Below are 23,508 nucleotides of genomic sequence, written 5' to 3' on the forward strand. Positions count from 1 at the left end.
TTGCTGCAATGCATCATGGAATATTGTGGCTAAGTCCCCAGCCTAGTTCTTTAATTTACCATGTAGGTGTCTCAGGGGACTGGGTGCCACCCTGAGCCTGTGGATGTTGGACGTATCAAAGATATGGTGAGGATCCCCTGGTCATTTAGCTTTAGCCCCTGGCACATGGCAGGGGGGCAGTAACATTGCCTCATCACAAGTCTCAGGCGTCCAGCCCCTTCTTACCCCCAATGGCCCATTAGGGGAGTCCAGCCTTAGAGACTTGGACCCCAAACTAACCCATGACAATGCTTGACAGGCTTCTGAGCTTCACCCCACCTCCCTCACCAGTGGATCTGGTGATAGCAGGAGACACCCAGGATAGCTTGATAACATCAGGCTTGGAAAGTGAGCAAATGGAGTTGGTGGTGTCTGGAGAGTGTCAGGAGGAGGTGGCAAAACCATGGGTGGAGATTGAGTAGAAAGAGGTGGTGGTAGCAGTAGACCCAGGGGGAGGTGGCAACACCATGGGTGGAGTGTGCGAGGAAGGTGGCAATGGTAGCAGGAGATCAAGGAGAAATTAATGCCACCGTGCAGACATGAAAGCAGGAGCAGGTGTTAATAATGGAAGCAGAGAGGTGGCAACAGGAGGTGGCAGGAAGCAAAAATGTGAAGGAACACTCAACAAGAGAGCGAGAAGAGCGAAGTGGAAGTGGGAGATTAGGAGATGTACAGGTCCAAAAGGAAGAGGCGGGGACATGACATAGAGAGGATGTGTTGGAAGACAAGAGCAAGGAGGATGAGGGATCCAGGGACCTGGTGGTGGCACAGAAGCAGTCACCTCATGTGAGCAGGGTGAAGTGGGGGTGATAGGAGGGACGAGAGGAAGACCAAAGAGAAAAGGAAAGAGAAAGGAAGAACAGGACACGGTGAGAATAAGAAGGTTGCAGTAGGCCAGGTCGGCCTTCTGCAAGACCAGATGGCGGGAGGAGGAAGGAAACTGCGACAGGGAGGTTACATTGAGCTCAGAGATGCAAAGGGAAAGAAGTCCAGGGTCAGATTAGCCAGTTTTGGCACCTCTCTCTACGTCTTCCAACCATCCACAACCATAGACCCATCAACTCACAGAACTTGGTGCCGAGGCAGATGTGGGGTACAGGAATCCAGAGAGCCTACAACTAGCTAGACCAAAGAGGAGGGTTCAGGACATCCATAAGCCTCCAATGCCTGAGATGGGGAGGTGAAGCGATACCCCATCCCAGAATGTGCTGAGACTTGAATAGTAGCCTCAGGGACCCAAAGGCCTAACTCAACCTGGCAGAAAAAAGATACTTTATTGGGGGAAGACCATTATTATTATTATTATTATTATTATGACTTCTTTTGGGAAGATAACATGTTTGCATCTAGTTGGCCTCTGCTTGTACACAGGCCCCAAGTAAAACTTCTGAACAGTCAGTCTTGGCATGCTTCTGGATCCCAGATGTCCTGGATGACAGAACTATATAAAACATTTTGTTGAGGGGTCACACGGCTCTTTGCTACTTCTACCTATAGCAATCATGTTACCCACCGAATATTTAAATACAGTGTTGTGGAGTAGTGGTGCAGTGTGAGTCAGCTTTCATTTGTTGTGCATTGGAGTTTTCTTGTTTGGGGAAAATATTTCGTTTGGACAGTGTCTCTACCTCAATGTTGCCTTTCCCATCCTGTGTAGACTGTGTTTTGTTACCTTCGGACTGAGTGTTGGTTTTGTAGCAGTACAAAACATCGCAGACCATTACAACGAATCAGAAAACAATGCATTGTTTGATCGGATTTTTGCAAATCTCATTGCATAGGTAGATGGTGTGGGGTTTATTTTCAGTGAAATGAGCAAAAACATCGAAAAATAAAATGTTTTCGGATTCGCAGTAAAAAGTGCATTGTGCTCACGCAGATCCGTTTGTTTTATCTTAACATTGGCATTCTCAACGTTTGTAGGCTTCATTTTCTTTGCAGGTAGTAAACTGAATTGTTTTTAAATATGTCTTGTGTTTGAATGATTTCCTCCTTTTATTAAATTGCTGTTTCCCTGTGTATTCCAACATATCCTTTGTGTGCATATTACTTCTTTGTTGCTCGAATGGATGGTGACTATGCATTGGGTGCATTCCGTCATTAGGCAAGTCACTTGTATTTCCTGCATAGCATGCGTTTACGTATCCATCATCTGCAAATGCACATGTTAATGGTCTTCCTGACTAACCTGCACTGTGTGTTAGTCCCAGGCCTAGAGTGTCGTGATGTGGTGTGTGTATATGCGCATGAGTCTTCTGCACTGTTGTCGTGGTACGTTTGTTCTATGTCTTATGTGCACAGTATGTTCCTTGTGGCTCTACTGTGTGATGCTGCACCCCATTTGTTTATGTGTGCATGCTACAAAGGCAGACACGTATAACAGTCCTGATGCATCCACCCATCTGCCTGCCCTTCATCTGTGTGTGCATCTGTCTCTCCATCCATCAGCCCTGCCAGCCATATAGAATTCTATTGAATTCCTCCTTCCAACAGTCCTTCCATCCATCCTATAGAATGCCTCCATACAACAGTCCTTCCATCCATCCTATAGAATGCCTCCATCCAACAGCTCTCCCATCCATCCTATAGAATGCCTCCATCCAACATCCCCCCTTTGGTGTGTTGGTCTAGTTCTTGTGGGCAGAGAGCGTCATGACCTTGTCATGACGCCTCTGCAATAAAAGGGACTCTGCTGGCACGCACGGGCAAGAGCAGCAGAGTCCCAGGAAGCGGCAACTCGTGGCTGTGTTGTTTGTGTTGCGCCTGTCTGCCACGTGATTGTGGCCTGGTTTGCAGTGTGGCCCGAGTGCCCTCGGAGCCGCGACTGCGAGTAACCGGGGGTGATCCCCCACATTGCGGAGACTGCGCCCGGTGACCCGGGAGCCATAGGGTGTTCCCTATACTCGGTACGCTGGGTGTCCCCCAGCGTGTCTGCCGAGTCGGGTGACCCCGACGGCATCCGTGGACCGCCCCGGTGACCCGAGGTGGCCCACAACACTGGCGACGAAGACTCTTCACCCCCTCACATGCATTCCCCCGTCAGGTTCACGGAGTGGGGGGCGGAGCTAAGAAGCCACGTGTGAGGTTGCAGTCTGCCATCAATCCCTGGAGGGAGGATATCAGGCTCCCGGTGCCGAGGCTCTTCGCCTCCAACCCCTTCACGAGGGTGGAACCATCTGCGGTGGAGTCCGCTGAACACACAAACTGCCGGCAGGACCACGTGGCAGGGCCCCGGCCCACGACAAAGGAAGAGGCGGAGCCTATGAAGGCCTGCGTCCACAACACGGGTTGCCGCGTGGGTCTGGTGAGGCATCCGCTGGGGTGACACTGCCACCAGTCCTTGATGCGGCAGCCAGGAAGCCAGTGCCCGTGAACTCCTAGGCTGCCGTGGGGAGAGGAAAAAAAAATCGAAATTCTCTGTGTGGGCTGCGGGCTCGTGCTGCAGTGCGGCCGGCAAGGGGCGTGCCCCAGCGGCGGGCCGATGATCAGAGGCGGGGCCATCCCTCCACCTCCCCCGCAGAGGAGGGGAAGCAGGTTATAATACCTGGGCCGCAATGGGGAACTGCCTGGCCACCAGGAAAGGAAGGCTCATCACCATCTGGGCCTAAGGAAGAAATTATACAGCAGTTGTCATACAGGTGGGTCTTGAGGCCCATCAAGGTCCAGAAAGGGAGAAAACTGTCCGGTGAAGAGGCTGGGAAACGCAACATCAACCCCTCACACAAGCCCCTCCCGCAGGCCACAGGTGTACTAAGCCCGAGGGTAGCGACTCCACACAGAGTGCTTGTGCGCCCTCGGGGGAACGCTCTGCTGGGTAACACCACTAAGGCCAAGTCCAAGGAGCATATTAACAGGGACGGGACTACTTTGACACCGATGCTCCTGTCCACATCCCCAACAGTAATAGTTTCCCGGGGAGCAGGTCGACGCTTCCAAGAGACCTCGCCACAAGGGGTCAAGCCCTCAGAGGCCCCGTAACTCTCCACATTGGTGGCCACATCCGGCATCCTGCGTAGCATCAAGCATGTCGGACGACGATGGGACCTGTCGAGGACAACTGGCACCGATACCCCCTTTTGATGTCGTGGGTGCGCCTGCCAGTCTGGGCCCCCGGTGGACTGTCTGGGTTGAGAACCTAGAACTATACTTTGACACAGTGGAGATGAAGGACAAAGCCAAACGTCCAACCCTCCTGTACTCAGCCGGATTCACAATCCAGAGGCTATTCAAGACATTAAAGCCCCTGGATCAGCCCTCAAAGAGAATTTTTGACCCATGGTCAACAGGGAATACGAACGGTTCCGGATGAGGTGCGCAAGGCAAGAGGTAGGCGAAAGCCTTGATGCATTCCACCGAAAGCTGCGTGGCATTGCACTGTCCTGTGCCCTGGGGAATTTCGAGGAGGACGAGATCCGGGCGCAGATCATCTATGGCTGCAGTTCCTCCAAACTGCGCAAGCAGGTTCTGAGGGACCCAGCGCTGACCCTCGAGCGAATAATAGAGCTTGGCCATGCCCAGGAACTGGCAGAGGTGCGGGCCTCCGTCATGGACTCCTCTAGACACCACCTCAAGATGGAGGTCCCCATGCAGTGAGTGAAGGTTGAGGAGGTGGCCGCTGTCGGCAAGTGGCCAGGAGGAAGAGTGATGAGGAGGGGAGACTGGCCGAGGAGGGACCCCAATGCCACAATGTGTCATCAGTGTGGGTGGGACTGCCCGGCGACAGGACACATCTGTGGAAGGTGCCGGAAAGGAGATCACTTCGCACGGGTGTGCCTTGCCCCAGCTCCAGCCAGCATCGCCGGGGCATCACGGGGGAACAAGCCGAAGGGGAGGAAGACCCCCAAGGTGGAAGCGGTCCAGGTGGCAGAGGGTCCCCGAGAAGTACTATATGATATGGGAGAGGAGGAATATGAAGAGAATATATTCTTTTTGTCCTGCAGCAGTGCCAGTGGCCAGTTTGATCCCGGGATCTTCTGAATCAGGAGAGCCCATTGTCGGGCCCCGTGGGGTGCGGACTGGAACACGCCCCATTTGTTTTCAGTGTTGAACGTTTAAGTTTGTAGTAGCTATTAGAGGTGCTCGGACTGGAATGCACCCAATGTGTGCTGTGATGATGTAGGGGGCACTGTGGGTGCACGGACTATAATGCGCCACGTGCAACCCAGTAGAAGTTTTGTTTGCAGTGGGGTGAATTTTGTTTGGTTATAACAAAGGGGCGATGTTTTGTGTTGGTCTAGTTCTTGCAGGCAGAGAGCGTCTTGACCTCGTCATGACGCCTCTGCAATAAAAGGGACTCTGCTGGCACGCACGGGCCAGAGCAGAAGAGTCCCAGGAAGCGGCAACTCGTGTCTGTGTTGTTTGTGTTGTGCCTGTCTGCCACGTGATCGTGGCCTGGTTTGCAGCGCGGCCTGAATGCCCTCGGAGCCGCAACTGCGAGTAACCAGGGGTGATCCCCCACATTGCGGAGACTGCGCCTGGTGACCGGGGTGCCATAGGGTGTTCTCTATACTCGGTACGCTGGGTGTCCCCCAGCGTGTCTGCCGTGTCGGGTGATCCCGACGGCATCCGTGGACCGCCCCGGTCACCCGAGGCGGCCCACAACACCTCCCATCCATCCTATAGAATGCCTCCATCCAAAAGCCCTCACATCCATCCTATAGAAGTATGATCTATCTGATGCCTAGTGAGCTGGGGAAGCTTTACTTTAAACATGATGAAAAAGGTTAATACACCAAACCTCCTCTGAGGACGATTTTAGGTGCTTTTCAGAACATTGGGGTGTGCACATTACTCCCAAATTCTGCATCAAAGCTATATAAAAGATCACAAGGGAGAAATTAAAGAAATTATAGTTGTAAAAATTAAAGTGTTAGTGGTCCCTGTTTTTAGTATGATAACGCAAGGGGAGAAGGAAATCTGCTGTGAGTAACACTGTGAAGCATATTTTGCAAATGTGCTCAATCTTAACCCTGTAACTCTACGTGAACCATTTGTGTCTGCTGGTACCATTCCACTGAATACAGCTTTTCACGCCTGCTTGAAAGCCACATCCAGTGAAATGTGTGCTAGAGTCATAACGTTCCTGATGGAAGCCATTTTGATGTGTGAATGGTGTTCTGACCGTTAGTTATATTATTATGATTGCTTCACCTCCAGATCTTCAATAGATGTGCCTTTTAAAGGAGCTGTCTGACGCTTTTTAGCACTACTTTCTATTTTAAGCGGTTCATTATCAATCAAAATAACTTTAGTACATCCAAACCCAAAACATTTGCATACATTTAAATAACAAAAAGAGAGAACGCCCACATGGGCACCAAAGTACAGAAGTAGGGGAACTCCTTATTAAATCAAGGAATGATTCAAGGTTTAATAGCCCCGGGCCCACAATGCTTTCGTGCTGCCCGTGTCCCCAGAGGGGTAAGGTTTGCAGCAGTCAGAGCATGGTTAGTTAGCGTACCTCCAGGTTAACTGACATTTCCAGGGGGAGTGCAGTGGCTAATTACAAGTCCACTGTTACCAAACCGGGGCATGGCTCCCTGGTGTGCCCACACACCTCTGGTCACTCTCTGATCCCGAAAGACACATTTTACAGAATCTTGGAGGTTGTCGCCCTCACTAGACATTCTGTAGTAACCCACCACAGATTCCCTAGATACAAAAACACAACCCAGAGTCGTGCAAAGCCAGTGTAAACAATTGTTAAATAGGGCATCCATTGGTTCTCGCTTATTTGCAGACAGTTTTGGTACTTCGTGGAGGAATACTGCGAAATTGCTTGGACCTCCATGTTCATGGTTCCTAGACATACTTCCCCTAAGGCGGTTACTGCATGTTCTGGATTCCTTCATGCTTAGGTGTTGAATTCCCGTTGTGTGTTGCTCACAGGCCTCCAGTACAATGGGCTTCATATAGGAGTCAGGGCGTTGCCAGGCATAAGGAACTGCAATGGGTTCTCTGCCTGGGGCAGCACCATCTGGGCATAGGTATAAGCATTGGGCTCACAAGGGGCAAAGGCCAGGAGGGGTCTCTCATGATCCCAACTATGACTTCTGGAGCATTCCCATCGTAAGCCAACGGGCCAGGATTAACCTGGTTGGATTGGCATTTCAGACATTAATTAAGGGGCTCTATTTCAGCAGATTGCGCACAGCAAAGCTCACCTTCAGGGCCCTCTTCCCTTCTCCTGAGCCTCCAACAGGACTAGAATCAGTTTTTTTTTTATAGCTGCTAATACCAAAAGCACTCGTTCCCAGTTGCACCCCCTCACATTGTGGTCCTCCTCGACAGATGGATCAGAGGTGGGTTGGATGTCTTGGTTAGTTGGCTTGGGAGCCCTGAGGGGAGTTAATCGTGGATAGGGACTAGACCCTGAATGCATTGACAGCGTGTTCTCACTCCAGGTGCTACAAGTGTGGCCGGGTGGGGGAGCTTAGTTCTGGTTATCTCATCAGTCTCAATGGCCGGTGGGTTGAAAATATGTTGTGCTGGAGTAGGCGAAAAATTGACCTGGGTGAAGCAAGACAAAGGCAAACAGTCAGGGGCCAAGCAGGGATTTACAATAAGAGGCTTGGGTGACAGCCCCCCCCTGGATTCTATGACAGGGGCAATTAACGGGGGGCAGATGTGGCCACGGCCATCGCTGCTGTTAGTGGCTTCTCCATCCCGAGGGTTATCAAGTCAGATGAGTGATGTAGAGTAGGCACACAAGAGATTGGTGACAAAATGGTAGGGGCACCAACCATGAGTGTTTCAACTAGGATTGGAAGCAGGAGGTCTTTTTCCCTAGTATTGACTTCGACTTTACCAGTGTCCATACAAACAAATCTACCCTCAGTGGTGTTGTGGGTTTCAGGAGAGTCCTGGTTTCCATCTGTGGTGCATTCCTCCTGAAATGGAGTGGACTGGCCATCCAGATGACTGGGATTGCTGGAATTACCAAGAGTCTCCCCCCACCCCTTGATGGTTAGCTATTGTATTTGCTGTCCCACCCACAGAATCTTTGTTGAGTGGTGAATCTCACTAATGAGGGAATGACCCCCCGCATAGTTTAGCATGGTGTTCGCTTCTCCCAAACAGGCAAAGATGGTATCAGTGGCAGAAGTCCCTTCCTTGCCGTGGCTTGGCCGGAAATCCCCCTACTTTTCAACAGCTAGTAGCCTGCGCTTAGACTTAAGTTCTAGGTCATCCTGTGAGATGGACTGGGAGGCTCGCTGTTTGCAGAAGAGAAGTGGTGGATAGGGGCAAGTTGGTGAGGACTCTGATGCCTCAATTTGAATGTTTCAAACATTTCAAGTGTTAACAGCAACAACAGTTGTCCTCCAACCTGTCCCGATTTTTGCTCACCTAACTTTCGCCCCAGGGTGAACTTTGATACAAGGACCAGGCGGGGACTCCGCTCATGGGCCTGTACTTCAAAATTGGTTTTAATTGCATAGTGTTCCACCGCACACCCTGCACCCTGTTTCCGTGAGAGATCCCAGCTATCACGGCTGTCACAGGTTGCTGATACCGTCTGCTATGCCGAACTCCTGTGGTGCCAAACACTGCTCCCTTGCCTCGCCATGGGCTTCATCGCTGCAGGGTTACTGATGCCTCTTTATGTCCAGGGGGGCGTGCGCCAAGCAGGATACGGAAACCAGAAAGTCCTAGGAAGTCCTGGGATTGCGCCAAACACTGCACCCTTGCCCCGCTGCAGGGTTCATTATTACTTTGCCCTTTTCGAAGACCCATTTCACTCCATTGAAGATATGCGGTATTACTGCATACAGTCATAACTGTATTACCACATAGTTATTACCACCACACTTACTACTGGTTTAACCTCAAAAGCAGGTTTTTTAATTGGGAATGGTATCCCAAACTCTAAACCAAACGCAGTGGTAAAACAGGTGGTATTTTCAAATTTAGCCTGTTTTACCATTATTCTGCCTGTTTTACAGTTACTGCCAGACTCATATTGAGGCCCTTAGTTTCTGTATCGGTAGGTAAGGCTCGTATTTACCTATGAGAGATTGTGGAATGAATATAGGTGTTGATGTTCTCCGATTATCCACCTAAAGTGTTGAATGAGTTTCGTTTCACTTGGCATGCTTTTCATACTCTTTTGGTGGCCTGTTTTGTTGCTTAACATTGATACTTGTTTTAAAATATGTGTTGATAAGTTAAGTTTCCATTAACGCATCTGTTCTTGTAGTTATGTGTAACCGCTTGCTCACTTAAGCCCTACTTTCTCAGGTGTTACTAGAGGTTATCTATAAACTAAGTTCTTATCCTATTTAGTTCCCGGGTTTAGTTATATCAAGACCTATCTGGGATTATTGAATCATCTACTCGTATAAGATAGACATAAATACAGCATGTGTTTTGTGCATGTGTATTTTTTCAAGCATACATTTTTAGTTCATGGATGTAGCATCTGGTACCTGTGCAGGTGTGTTGGTCCAGATATCATTAGCTCTGGAATAAAGGGGGCTTTAGCATGATGACATCCAGAACAAGCAATAGAATGATCACCTCCAAAGGTTTGGGTAAAATGGCAACATCTGAAGATAACCATTCGGGGTGACGGTTGACACCCAAGAGAGAGAGAGAGTGAGGAGGATGGTAAGGGGCCACAGGCTGGTGGGCTGCTGTCCTAGTGGCCCCTCTCAGGAAATTTTTGTATTTTTGTATTTCTATTGAATGTCTATACAGCTTAACGCCTAAGTGCTGTCAAATCAACCAACAGAACAAATCACACAAACAGATCAATAAAAACCAACAGATTACTGAATAAGAAGATGAATCTTGAAAAGGGAGAAAGACGATATCGAACGCCGAGAAAGAGTATGAGAATTCAAATTTGTAGGGGCCAAAAGAGCAAAATAACAGAATCTAGAAAAGGCAGAACGAGCATGAGGAACCGTAAGAAGAAAAAGAGATTCAGAACGAAGAGAACAGACATGAGAGTAAAAAGAAATTCAAGAAGAAGACTTAAAAATAATGAAAGGAAAAATTGTAAAGTAAACGATTTTCAAATGAAAACCATTCCCAAGAGAGTAAAGCAGAGGTGATAGAATCCAGAGGAGCAAGAGAACAGAGAACCCGAACTGAATACCGGTAAATAGAATGAAGAGGTGCAATCTGAGATGCAGAAAAACCAAGAAGAACAGAAGGACAATAGATCAAGCAAGAAAAAAACTGAGGAAGAAATAAGGAGTTTAGCAGAAGAAAAAGTAAGAAAGCAACGGCAGAAGGGAGAAATAGAGGAGATATGAGCAGAAAAAGATCATGAAGAGGGTTTATAGTGATAGCCTCGACATCCAAAGCATCGAATGCAAAAGCCTAAAAAAAATGCATCGAAAAAATGCATTTTATTTTCATTTTTTTATAGGGGGCTCCTCCAACCTCCGTTCTTTTACCCCTTAAAACCCATTTTAATTAAAAAAAAACTTTACCTACCAAATAATGCATTTTTTCGATGCATTTTTTTAAGGTTTTTGCATTCGATGCTTTGTATTCGAGGGAATCACTGGATACCCATGAAAGAGTCCAGAATGACACTGAGATTATGAGCAGAAGGAGAAATAAGAAGCAAGGAACAAGGAAAGTAAAGAGAGGGGGCAGGGTGAGGAGAGGGGATAGTTGAGGCAGGAAAAAACAGAACCTCAGTCTTAGAGTGATTAAGATGTAAATAATGAGATGATATCCAAGATAGAATTGTAAGAAAACAGGCAGGAAGAGAAGAATGAATAGAATCAGTAAAAAAAGGAAAAGCTAGAAAAATGTGTGAATCATCCACATGGAGATGGTAGGAAGAACCAAAATACGAAATAATCAAACCAAGAGGAGCGGTATAAAGAGAAAAGACAAGAGGACCAAGACCCAAACCATGGGGACACCATGTAAGAGCAGGAAAGTAGGAGAAGAGTGTCCAGTGCAAGAAACAGAAAAAGTATGGCCTGTTAGGTAGGAATAAAATCAATTTAATTCTGAACCCCGAAAGCCCAGATTAGAAAGAGAAGAGAGAAGGATAGTGTGTTTGACCATATCAAAAGCAGCCAAGAGATCAAGAAGAACAAAAAGAGTTGAAAGTTTAGCGTGACGAGCGGACAGAAGAGAATAAGTGACAAACAGAAGTTCCGTTTCCGTAGAGTGGCAGGGTTGGATACAGACTGAAAAGAGGGTAGCAAAAAATATGCATTAATAAACGAAGAAACTTGCAGATAAACAATCCGTTCTAGAAGCTTAGAGAGAAAGCTTCTAGAGCATTGTGTCGGTAGATCTTTACAGCCAGTCACAGCTTGATCTGGATAACATGAGCAAGCTGATAGAGGTTCTGTGGAGGGCTCGTTGCTTGAGGAATGACCTTCTGTGTTGGTAGCGTTGCCTCCCCTTGTGAGTTAATTTTATTTTCACAAGTTACTAGGGTAACCAGGAAAACACCACAGCTGAAAATAAGTGGTGGATGTACCTGCCCGCCAGGAAGGTCTGCAGTTTGAATCACATTCAGGTGTGGGGGTTTTAGGCATAATTTGTGTTACCTTTTCTTTCTTGAGGAAATCTCTTTGGCCTCCAATTGATTGTGCCGGTTTCAGGCTAGATATATTTATGAAGGAAAACGTGAATGTGATGTTTTATTTTCAATGAAAAGCGTTTATATAAATGACGTCGGAATTGGTGGGAAATGTTCTTGTTCTGCCTGGTAGTGGACTAGACAGGGTAGCTGTTCTCAGGACTTCCCTAGCCTTTTATTCCTTCAGAGGTGTCCTTAGGGTGGCCTATGTGGCTCCCAAAGGTTTGGGAGTTCCTAGGAGTTGGGTCATTCCACCTGTACCATGGCAGCCTCAGACCTCTACGGGTCGTAACGGACACTGCTCTTGAGTCATGGAAGTGGCCTTGTCGGGGTGAGTTGGGTAAAGTGGCAACCAAGCTGGCATCGAGGGTGGTTACAGGGCAACTGTTTGTTTATAAACTCAAGTAGATGGTCTTCCGCATGGCTCCTGCTTCAGGTGGTTTCTCTCCTCAGGACATGTGTTCCCTATGTTAGGGTCAGGGTTTAAATACCCTAGCCTAATTTCTTGCCTCTCAGAGTAGTACCTGAACTGGTGTTCAGTCATCACTCCTGGACCCTGGCAGCCTTTTGTTGCCCTTTGTCCTCTTTTCCACCGGTTGGGCAGTCCCACACTTGGACTTGGCAGAAGGTGGTGAATTATTCTCAGGTGGTGGGGCCTGCTTTGAGGGGCTTGTCCTGTTCATCTAGATCATCATAGGATGAGAGTTGCCGTAGTTACAGTATTATGCTGCAGAGGGTGTGGGTCCCTGTCTTTCTCGGTTATTCTTAGGGGCAGCCTGAGTTAAGAGTTGGCCCAGGATTGCTTTCATCCTTGGTTTTTGCCTGGTACTTCTGTGATTCTCTGCCACTTCCTGGGTGTTGGGGTGTTCAGGCCTGTGGATCTTGGCTGACCTTTAGTAGGCCTGTTGAATGATCTGATTACTGATTATGTGTCAATGCATAGAACTTGACTTTACCCCTCTCACGTGGGTCCCTCTGAGTGATGTCCTTTAACCCTCATTTTCCCTACTTGCTGGTGACTCTCCATGTAATGGCCACTTCACCCCCTGCACAACAGGGGCGTTATTCCTTTTCGGTTCTATTATGTGCTGGTCCGGTCTTTAGATCTTTGGTATGCTTCATAGAGTAAGAACTGGGAAGAGGAAAAGAGGACACAGAGGCAATGCTCTGTTTACTTACTGGTTATTACTCCTAGTTCTACTTTTCCTCATCACAGTACTGATGCCCTCCTTCCTTTGGTAAGATTGGCCTGGATCCTTTGGTATAGTCAGGAGAATTATGGGGCACGCAGGTGCTTTATACACAGTGCTAAGAGGTGGCCGTAATTCGCCGCTCCTGGTAATTTTAGCTTTGCTTTTAACTAGTCTCATTTAGAAAAATCACATAGTTGTGTTTTTATAGAATTCACTATTATATTTTTTAAAAAAAGTTTAATCAGTTTAACAGTTTTAACAGTGTGCTCGCTGATCACGTGCCAGTACTTGCCTTAACCTTGCGCAGTTTGACTGCAACCTGTTTGTTTCCCTACTCGTGCTACCTGGGTAGTTCAACTACACTTCCCAGCAGCCTTGTAGTTCATCGGCTGCCTTATCTGTTTAAACCCGACGCGAACGCGCTGGCGCGAACGGGGCAAGCCGGTCTGTGCCGGTCCGTGGCCGGACGTGTCGGCGCTCGGTGCAACTCTGAGCTGGGACCATAATCTTCCTTCTACCCGACCCACGGGTTTCTCGAGCTCACCTGGTGCCCTAGTGCTTTGGTAAGAGGGGGCGAGAGATATGCATGCACCAGTTGTAGACACACAAGAGAGCAGGAAGAAGGGGGAGGGGGAGGAGGCCATTAGCCATGAGAGGGAAGGGAACTCGTCTTTTGACATCCTTAGGGATGGTATGGAGAGGTGGATGTGCCTGAACATTGGTCTTCTCAATACACGCTCCCTAACCAAACACGCCATAAACATCAAAGACATGATATCCTCCAATAATTTCGACATTCTCTGCATAACAGAAACCTGGCTCAAAGATCCAGTAGGGCCTACATGCGAGCAGGCCATTCCAGCAGACTACACTATTTACTACGACAACAGAGTACAGGGTAGGGGAGGTGGCGTTGCAATTATTGCTAAGAACAGCCTCAAACTTTTTAAGGTATCTGTAGGTTTAAGTGGGTGCAAAGCACTACACCTTAAACTGATTTTCTCCCCCAACAATTGTCTCAACTTGATAGCTATCTATAGACCACCATCATTGGTCTCAGATTTCTCACTGGAACTCTGCTCTCACTTAAACACTTTGAGATCCGTCAATGCATCTACGGTCGCTATGGGAGACTGGAACCTCTGGCGAGGCAATAAGAGGGACAAAGGGGCTATAGCATTGGAAAAAGCTCTAAATAATCTCGATTTCAAAGTCCTTAATAAAGATCCCACTACCCCCCAGGGAAACCAGTTGGACTGGCTGTGTGGCCATAACATCTGTTTACTAAACTGCAGCACCACTCCCTGCATTTGGAGTGATCATCATCTGATATCGGCCAACCTAAAGCTGCCCTGCTATGCATACAAGCAAAACCCTCACATTAAGACAGAAATCAGAAATTTTAAAAATCTAAATGAACTCCAGCTAAAGCCTTGCTTGGAGAAAATTCTGTGCTCTTTTCAGGATCAGGATTCATGTGCCGAATTGCTAGACAAATACAACAAACACTTACACGAGTTAGTAGAAACCGTGGCGCCGCTCACCACCAAACTAACTAGGAGAATCAGTAACAACCAAAAATGGTACACACCAGAGCTTCTTCTATTGAAGAAGGAAAAACGGACTCTGGAAAGAAAATGGATCATACATAAATCGGCGGATAGTAAAGCGAGTTGGAAAAGGAAGGATAGGGAATATAAAGAGAAAATTAAGTCAGCCAAGGCTAATTTCTATAACAAGGAAATCGAGCATGCCGAAAACAATACAAGCAAACTCTTCAACATTTTGAAGAGTATAGAAAAACCTACATCTCTTACTCCCCCGTTTACGCCATCTGAGGAGGACTGTAATATGGTGCTCAATGCATTCCAAGCCAAAACGGAAAAAGCGAGACAAAATATTATTAAGGCTAGAACTTCCTCAAATCAGGAGAACTGCCCCACCGAAGGGAACGTATCTGTCAGAGAACAACTCTTTAAATTTGACCCTATCTCAGAAGCAGATATGCTAGAGGTGATGAACAATATGAAACCTTCTACCTGCGCAGAAAATATCCTGCCCCCTGGTATTATTCTTAAACACAAGGATATATTTGCTCCCATCCTCCGGAGAATAGTGAACGCTTCATTTCATGAGGGCACGGTGCCTAAAGACCTGAAGAGAGTCACCATCACCCCACTTGTTAAAAAAACGGGACTAGATCCCAAGGATCCCGCAAATCTTCGTCCCATAACTAACTCGAATTTTGTTCTCAAACTGTTGGATAAGGTAGCCACACAGCAACTCCAACACTTCGTTGAGAACCAGGGGATTCTGCACCAGCAACAATCCGGCTTTAGAGCATCCCACAGCACTGAAACAGCTATGCTAGACTTGCAGAATCAGATGCTGACTATGCTGGACGATAACAAATTGGGGATGCTTATGCTTTTAGACCTTAGTGCAGCGTTTGATTTGGTGGATCACCACCTTCTCATCAAGGCGCTTGGGGAGAATGTGGGCTGCTCGGAGAGAGCCATCGATTGGCTCCTATCCTTTCTCTCCAACCGCCAAGCAAGAGTACATTGGGGTAGCAGTTTCTCCATCCCATGTGAGATTATATTCGGAGTGCCTCAAGGGGCTAGCTTATCCCCAATGCTATTCAATATATACATGCGCACTTTGTGCAGCCTTCTGGTGAAAGCCGGAGTGTCATTTACAAATTACGCAGATGACACCCAACTCATATTGGAGTTGGGGGGTAGGGATCATGCCATGGACAGTGAAGTGCTCACCAAGGTTTACAAGTTAATTGACGACTGGATGCAGGCAAACTGGATGTGCCTGAACGACTCTAAAACCGAATTGATGTTGTTTGGCTCCAGTCGGCAGTTGGAAAAACTAGGGGCAGAGTACAGCTCTTTTCAAATTAAAAACGCCATTATCCAGGTGGTTCCCAAGGTGAAGACTCTGGGTATGATGGTCGATTCAGTCGTCGACTCCCACGCCCAGACTAACTTCCTCCAAAAAAACTCAGCATACTATCTCAGGCTTATGAAAGCAATCATACCACTACTTAATGAAGTAAACAGGGCAACGATAGCCAGAGCCATTATTCTCTCACGGCTCGACTATGGTAACGCCCTGTTGTTGGGGGCCGCATCCAGGGATCTATCCAGTTGTCAGGTGATCCAGAACAACGCGGTCAGATTAGTAAAAAATCTGAAAAGGAAAGACCATGTTACTGAAGAGAGGCGTGCTCTGCACTGGCTCAGAGTAGAAGAGCGCATCAAGTTCAAAACTCTCTGCATGGTACATAAGTGCCTTTATGGCACAGCGCCTGCATACTTGAAAACACACATAGTGCCCTACAACCCCAGCAGAAACCTACGCTCGGGTGGAAAATGCCTCCTGCATGTGCCCAGGTTCAAGCTAAAAACAGGGCTGGGCAGATCCTTTCTTGTGCTAGCTCCTAAACTGTGGAACAGCGTTCCCGAATCCCTTAGGTCTGAAGTTAATCACTCTGCTTTTAGGAAGATGCTGAAGACACACCTTTTTAGATGAGATCTTAGACGTAGGACTTTCTTAGAGACTTCGCAACGCAATAGTATTTGTACCCATTGTCCGTATCATACGTGTTGTTCGTCGTGCAGTACCGGTGTTTTATGTACAAGCGCCCTGATGCCCTCGGGCTACCGGCGCTATACAAAAATCAAATACATACATACATACATACATACATTCTTGTATAGCCACCTAATTTTTTTTTTCTTTTCTTTTTAAATCTGAGCATTACTTCATGCGGTTGCTTCATTTGTGAGGTTACATTTGATTTGCTTTGCCTGTTCTTGACAAGTCCTTGATTTCTTGCATTTGGAATTTGCAAATGAGACAATTTTACCATTTTCTACCAATTGTTCCACCCACTGGCAGTTTGGGCATGTGTAAATTGCACAGACACAAAGTAATTTGGACCATGTGAATTCTCCACTTTTTTCTTTTATGAATCGCGTGCATGTGATTGTGTTTTTTCTTTTTATTCTCCATGTCCATGTGCGATGATTAGAAAGCGTTGTGACTCACTCTACAAGCGCGCATGCTGCATGAGATGCCATTGGACCAGTTACAGGTTTTTAAAGGCTCTGCTTGCTGGCAGATATTTTTTGGGGACCCTTCCAGTGGATTTCATTGTCGTCTTGGAGCTGCTTATGGATGCCTGGTGGCTTTAGATTAGCTTTTTATTTCACGCTTTTAATTGAGATTGGTTTTTCTTCTGTGCGTATTTGGTCAAAAAACCATTATGTGGCAGCTGGCTCCATTGGAGAATAGTTGCTGTGAGTCAACTTGAATTTCCAGCAGGGAATGGCTTGCCACTGTAGCACATAATTGAAGGCAATTGACCGAGCTGTGGTAGACACTCCAGTCATCAAATGCTTCACTGATATTTACAATGTAATTAAGTGGTAACAACAGCTAACACGTCATTTCATATTATTATTTTGTTCATTCAGGAGAAACAAAGAAATACATTTGGAAGATCCCTGAGAGAGCAGGTCCTGGGAAAGGTGATGGTGACTGCATTACATGGCCCTACTTTTCAACAGTGGATCAAGTCAAGGTAAAATAAGTGCAGTAGTGTAGACTGCTCCGTCTTATGGTGGAAAATGTTATTTGTAGAGGGAACGAGGGATAGGTAAGGTTCTACTGTACGTTTTTGTGCTCTCTGACAAAATAGTATGTCCCAAAGAACACAAATATTGGATGGAAGTCTTCCTGAAAACATCATCAGCTTTGAGGGACATCTTGGAATTTTACAATCAAACACCTTTCCTGTCTCTCTCATAGCAGACGCCAACTGGGGCGCAAGTCCCTGATGCAGACCCATAATCATCCTCTTCTTCTTCACTTGCCGAGTATTAATCCAGGGGGTCACAGACTGCCAATGTCCAGATCTGTGTGACGACTGGCAGGAGAACTTGGCTCACAAGGCATAGTCCTTAGAGGTTCAGCCTAGTCTCTAGCTAGTTATTGGAGAGCGTGTAATGAGAGATGCCCAGCTTTATTTTAGAGGATAGCTGATTAACACACTTTTTGTTCTCCTCATGTCTCAGTAATGGTCTTGTTCCTGGGGGTCTATTCCTCCCCTTCAGGGTCAGTTTTTCTGTGGGCATTACTCATGCGTAACACATCTGCTTCAAAGGCTGGTCCAGGTCTCTTAAAAGGGCCACTATGTTGTTTCAACAAGTCCCTGTCAAACTCTTGGGAGAAGGTGGGGTGGTAAAGGGGATCCTCTCATCACTGCCCCAGGATCCTGCATCACTTAGAGGTTGGTGGTACTTGGTCCCTTGGTCACCCCACTCTTAACCTTAAGGCAAGGAACTTAATCCCAACCCTTAATATTCTGTCCTTATAGTTGTACTGACATTTTCTTATCCTTTAAGTGTGCTCTGTTCCTATCAAGTTAGGTGTGTGCAATATAAACCCCTGTCACTCCTACATGACTATCCCATACTCCTACTATTATGCTGTCTTGCACTGTTCTCTTTGTTTTGTCTTGTATTGTACTTGGATGAATTGTGCAGATTAGCCTATGTAGTGCATCTGGAAGAATATGTGTGGGCCATCCTATGTGTTGTGCTTGTATGCATTGCGAATAATTATCCTTTTATTGTGTATACACTGGAGGGGGGTCTGTACTTCTGTTCTCTACATGGTAGAGGAGAGGCACTGAGGACCCCAGCCAAGATTCTCTATTACGGTAGCAATGGACGAGCAATCAAGGCCTAGCTTCTCAGGTGGTGATGCAGGCTGGTTCTTAAGTACAGTGTAGTCACCAAGCCCCCACAAAGGAATGTCCACCCACTGTATTAGTTAAAACACAGTCTTTATATAATTAAGGTTCAAGGTTACATACACAATCACAATAACTCACTTTGTGCTTAGTTAATCTACAATGGCAAATATATACAGTTCTAAGTGATACCACAATTATCATTAGATCTCAAGTGCATCAAATATACTCTGTTCAAATGTCACAAAGATCAAATTAATAAAGGAAACCAACAATAGACACAGGAGGGAAAGCAGTTGGTTAGAACAATTGGCAGCATTCTGGCTCCTACCACTAGACACAGTTCTTTTTGGAGATCCCCCACCTGGGCAACCTGTAAAATAAAGATACACTACAAGCCCAGTCCATATATTTTCAATTAGTCTTATTTCCTTCTACAATGTTTCTACCACCTAAAAGTACCTGGAATAGCAGAGTTCGACAACGGGTTATCGACGGATCCTTCTTGAGCTGTTCCTTTTAAAGCAGGAGCCCAGATCGTCGAGATCCCTCGAAGAAAGTGAACGCAGCATCGAAGCAGCAGCTTCGGTCCCAGCGGTGCTCGTCGATGATAGAGCGAAGACGTCCTGCAAGGAAGAGGCGTGCGGGGCACCCCGATGTCGAGAGTTCAGGACCGTAAAGAGTCTTTATATAATTAAGGTTCAAGGTTACATACACAATCACAATAACTCACTTTGTGCTTAGTTAATCTACAATGGCAAATATATACAGTTCTAAGTGATACCACAATTATCATTAGATCTCAAGTGCATCAAATATACTCTGTTCAAATGTCACAAAGATCAAATTAATAAAGGAAACCAACAATAGACACAGGAGGGAAAGCAGTTGGTTAGAACAATTGGCAGCATTCTGGCTCCTACCACTAGACACAGTTCTTTTTGGAGATCCCCCACCTGGGCAACCTGTAAAATAAAGATACACTACAAGCCCAGTCCATATATTTTCAATTAGTCTTATTTCCTTCTACAATGTTTCTACCACCTAAAAGTACCTGGAATAGCAGAGTTCGACAACGGGTTATCGACGGATCCTTCTTGAGCTGTTCCTTTTAAAGCAGGAGCCCAGATCGTCGAGATCCCTCGAAGAAAGTGAACGCAGCATCGAAGCAGCAGCTTCGGTCCCAGCGGTGCTCGTCGATGATAGAGCGAAGACGTCCTGCAAGGAAGAGGCGTGCGGGGCACCCCGATGTCGAGAGTTCAGGACCGTAAAGAGTTTGTGAAGAACTGTGGCCCAGTAAGGGTGTCGAGTCGTCCGACGTCTTTACGGTCTTTGGGTGGTGGGAAAACCCACCGCTGGATGCTCCTCGGCGTGTCGATGGCCTGGCCTTCTCTGGCGGGATAAGGCGGGCGGCGGTGCGGACGAGTGCGTCTGTGAATCAAAAGTCTTAGGCAAAAGGAGCGTTGCGGCTCCGGTCGTCGATGGCACGGCGTCAAGCAGTCCCCGTTTCTGGGCAACACGGTTTCGACGGGCCTCCAGAGGTTATGGCAAACCTGTGAACCCTGGTCGACGACGGTGGATGGAATGTCCGGTGCTTATCTTCGTTCTCCTCGGCCATCCTCGTCTCTGGTCGGCAGCCTGTCAAGGGTCTGACTTCCAGGAAGCTTCAGCAAAGGTTAGTGGTGCTCGATGGTCCCTCGGAGCACGGGAAGAGGGCGCCTAACCAGGTCCTCTCATGGATCAGTCTCAGCGGCTCGGTGGCTTTCAGATTTCGGTGAAGGAGGACAGCAGTCAACCTTCTTCTTCAGGCTCGGTTGTCGAGATCAAGCGTCAGTTTCAACTTCAGCTTCTGAACGAATTCTAGAAGTGAGAGGCCCCTAGATATACTAGTTGATCTCCCATTCATTCTGCTGGGTCACACTCAGGCAACCAATCACTCAGAAGGTGTGAATTCGGGCATTCAACAGTCAGTCAGCCAATCAGGCATACAGTGAATTCAGGCCATTCTCCTCCCTCTCAGACACTCACAACAAGGAATGTGTATTGGGACAAGTACCCAGCCATTCAACACTAAACACTGCATTCATACCAGTTTCAGGCAGGGCTTTTTCAGTCATTGGGCCTCATTACAACGAGTGCGGCAAAGGGTTAACAACGCCGGTAGAGCTGGCGGCACCGTTAACCCTCTACCACCTCATTACGAGGTCTGCTCGTGGGTCCCGATAAGGACGTATGGTAAAACCAGGCATCCTTAGCGGGACCCGCTAGCAGACCAGGATGCTAACAACGGGCCCGTCATTAACAGGCCCGTTGTTAGCATCCTCCAAATGGGAATGGGGATGTACCGGGTCTGGGTTTCTGGAAAGGGAATTACCGGGCCATCCAAGGTTGGAATGGCCCGGTAATTCCACATTCCTGGAACCCAGACCTGGTACCCAGTATGGGGGTAGCCATGCCGCTAAAAGCGGCATGGCTACCTGCATACTCGTAATGAGGCCCATTGTGTCAAACACCAGATACTAGACATCCACAACAAGAAGTGCATATTGGTCACACACTCCATTCACCCAGGTCCCAACCACAAGGTGTTCCCACAACATACAGTCACTGGAAAGGCTCCAGCCAGTCTGGCCTGGACTTCACAACAACACCATATATGGAACTTCCACCCAACAGCCCATCAGGAGGAAGGGACAGAGTCAGGGCTTCCCGGGACTTTGGGAAAACAAGGTAACAGGCAAGAGAAAGCAAGAGGCCACAGGGGCCATCTTGTTGCCTCTAAGGAATCAACTGATTCCAATGGCAGAGCCTGGGTATCCCAAAATGGAGGATACTCAGAGCACCTGTCAAATTCAGTATGGAGCTGCTGCCAGCACATACCATGCTCTGTGGGCCACACACAGGTGCCCAAAAACATTTACTAGGGGCACAGGGTTGTACCCCTACCCATGGGTGCCATAAGGGTATCCCATGGGTCTGTACACCAAACTGAAAACGGGAAGAGCTGCACTGCTAGGAGCCCCCCATGGACTCCTGGGCAGAAAACAATACAGAAGACAACTGAAAAAGGACTACAGGACAAATACAGGGAGCCCCTGTCCCTGCATGCAGTTCCAATATCACATATTGCTCCTGATGAGTCTTGAAGGCTAGCCTCTACTTTGCACCGAGTGGTAATTTAAAAGGTAGCCATGTATTGCATTTAGAAGATGGTGTAGCTTGTCTATGCGTCACAAAGAATAGATTTAGGAGGATCGCACATATACTGCACTTAGATGAAAACGTGAAGATAGCCAATGTATTGCACTTGGAAGATTTTTTAGAGTAGCCAATGTGTTGCATTTAGAAGAATGGTAATCTAGCCTATGAATCACACACAATAGATTTATGAGGATGTAAATACACTGAACTTACATAAATTGTGAGGGTGGACAATGTATTGCACTTTAATGATTTTGAGGGTGGCCATTGTGTTGCACCCCGACAAATTGCGAGGCTAGCCAGTATGGAGTACCAAGATGAGTTGTTAAATCACTTGTGAACTCTCGAGGACAGCCAATGTATTGCAATTAGAACCGCGAGGATTAGCCAATGCATTGCACTTGGAAAAATTGTGACGGTTAGCCTATGTATGACAACTCAGAAGTATTGTGAAGGTAGCCAAGGTATTGCACTTTGAAAGCATTAAGAGAAGCCAATGTGCTAACCACCCCTGCTCTTGCTCCTCTCCCGCATACCTCCAAACTAGCACACACGCCCAATGGGCTAGCCAAAACACAGGCAAAACACACAAAACACACCTCCAACATAACAAACACTTGCAAACAACAAACAATCCCTGTCACTGGGCCTTACCCCTTTGGAGACAACAAGAAAGTGCACACAATCAAATTCACTTGCACATGACGCCAGTTCCTCCTGGTTCCTCAAGCAACAACAGAACAGCACAATACCTATCCTATCCCTCTTCCCTCACTAATCCTCCCCCCACCCTCTTTCTTACAGGGCCACCTGGAGGCTATGCCAATGGTAACGCTGTGCGGTATAAGACAACTTAACATGACATAACAATATATGTCCCAACACATACAGCTGCTAATTAATGTTGTAATATTTTGCAACGTGCTCTAGACATCACAAAATACATCATGTCAATTCTGCATCATTGCCAGAGATCTGGGTCATAGGACATGTCCCTCTGAAATGTTCAGTATGTGTCATATGTTCCTGACAATATAGAACCATGCAGGAATGGTGCTACGATTCAAACATGGCATAACATATTTTTATTTTTTCTGTAAGAAGTATACTTGCTTGAACCAATGTGATTTTTGTATTTTAACGAGTCTACACGCAGCGTCACTGTTACTTGTGTTGCTTTCTATAATATATATATTACACTGCCTGTGTAATATATATACTTATAGCTTTGCTCCCCCTGGATGAATTGGTGAGGTTTCGTCAAGGGTGGGCAAAGTTATAGCGGGGTCCCAACATTTTTTTTCCCATAGACTGAATGGAAAAAAACGTTGCAAATGTGTAGAGGCCAAACTGTTGGACGGATTTTGGTGGAAATCCATCCAGGAGTTTTTTTAAAACAACCAAAAATGAGGTCCCAAAAAATGAGTGATATCTGGGTTTGGTCTGTGGACCCACTTCCCTGTTATGTCCACGGACAGGCATCCGATTGGCTTAGAGGGTGACGTGATGTCCGCGGACATCGGAAAGTCCACTGAGTGGATGGTGAAAGGCGTGGGGTGCGTCAGATTTTTGGAAACGCCCAACATGTTGGATTTGCGGACTTCGGCCGATGTCCGCGGACATCGCAGTAAAAACATATAAAAAAACACAACATTACACTTGTCAAACGTATTAAACAATCCATGGGGAGGTGAGGTGTGATGTGAATGGGAGAGGATATGGCCATAAGAAGACAAAAAAAGGTGTTT

At 47.0% G+C, this 23,508-nt stretch overlaps 1 protein-coding gene across 1 annotated transcript in view; it reads left to right on the plus strand.

Moving 5' to 3' along the window:
• The window catches only part of CP (ceruloplasmin), a 536,222-nt gene that overhangs the window by 392,316 nt on the left and 120,398 nt on the right, over window positions 1–23,508 (plus strand). The window contains exon 15 of the mRNA XM_069618363.1: window positions 17,280–17,386. Within this exon, the coding sequence (XP_069474464.1) occupies window positions 17,280–17,386 (107 nt within the window). The remainder of the gene's footprint in view (window positions 1–17,279; window positions 17,387–23,508) is intronic.

Source organism: Ambystoma mexicanum, chromosome 10 (assembly GCF_040938575.1).
Source record: "Ambystoma mexicanum isolate Mex_15411 chromosome 10, UKY_AmexF1_1, whole genome shotgun sequence".
Lineage (NCBI taxonomy): Eukaryota > Metazoa > Chordata > Amphibia > Caudata > Ambystomatidae > Ambystoma > Ambystoma mexicanum.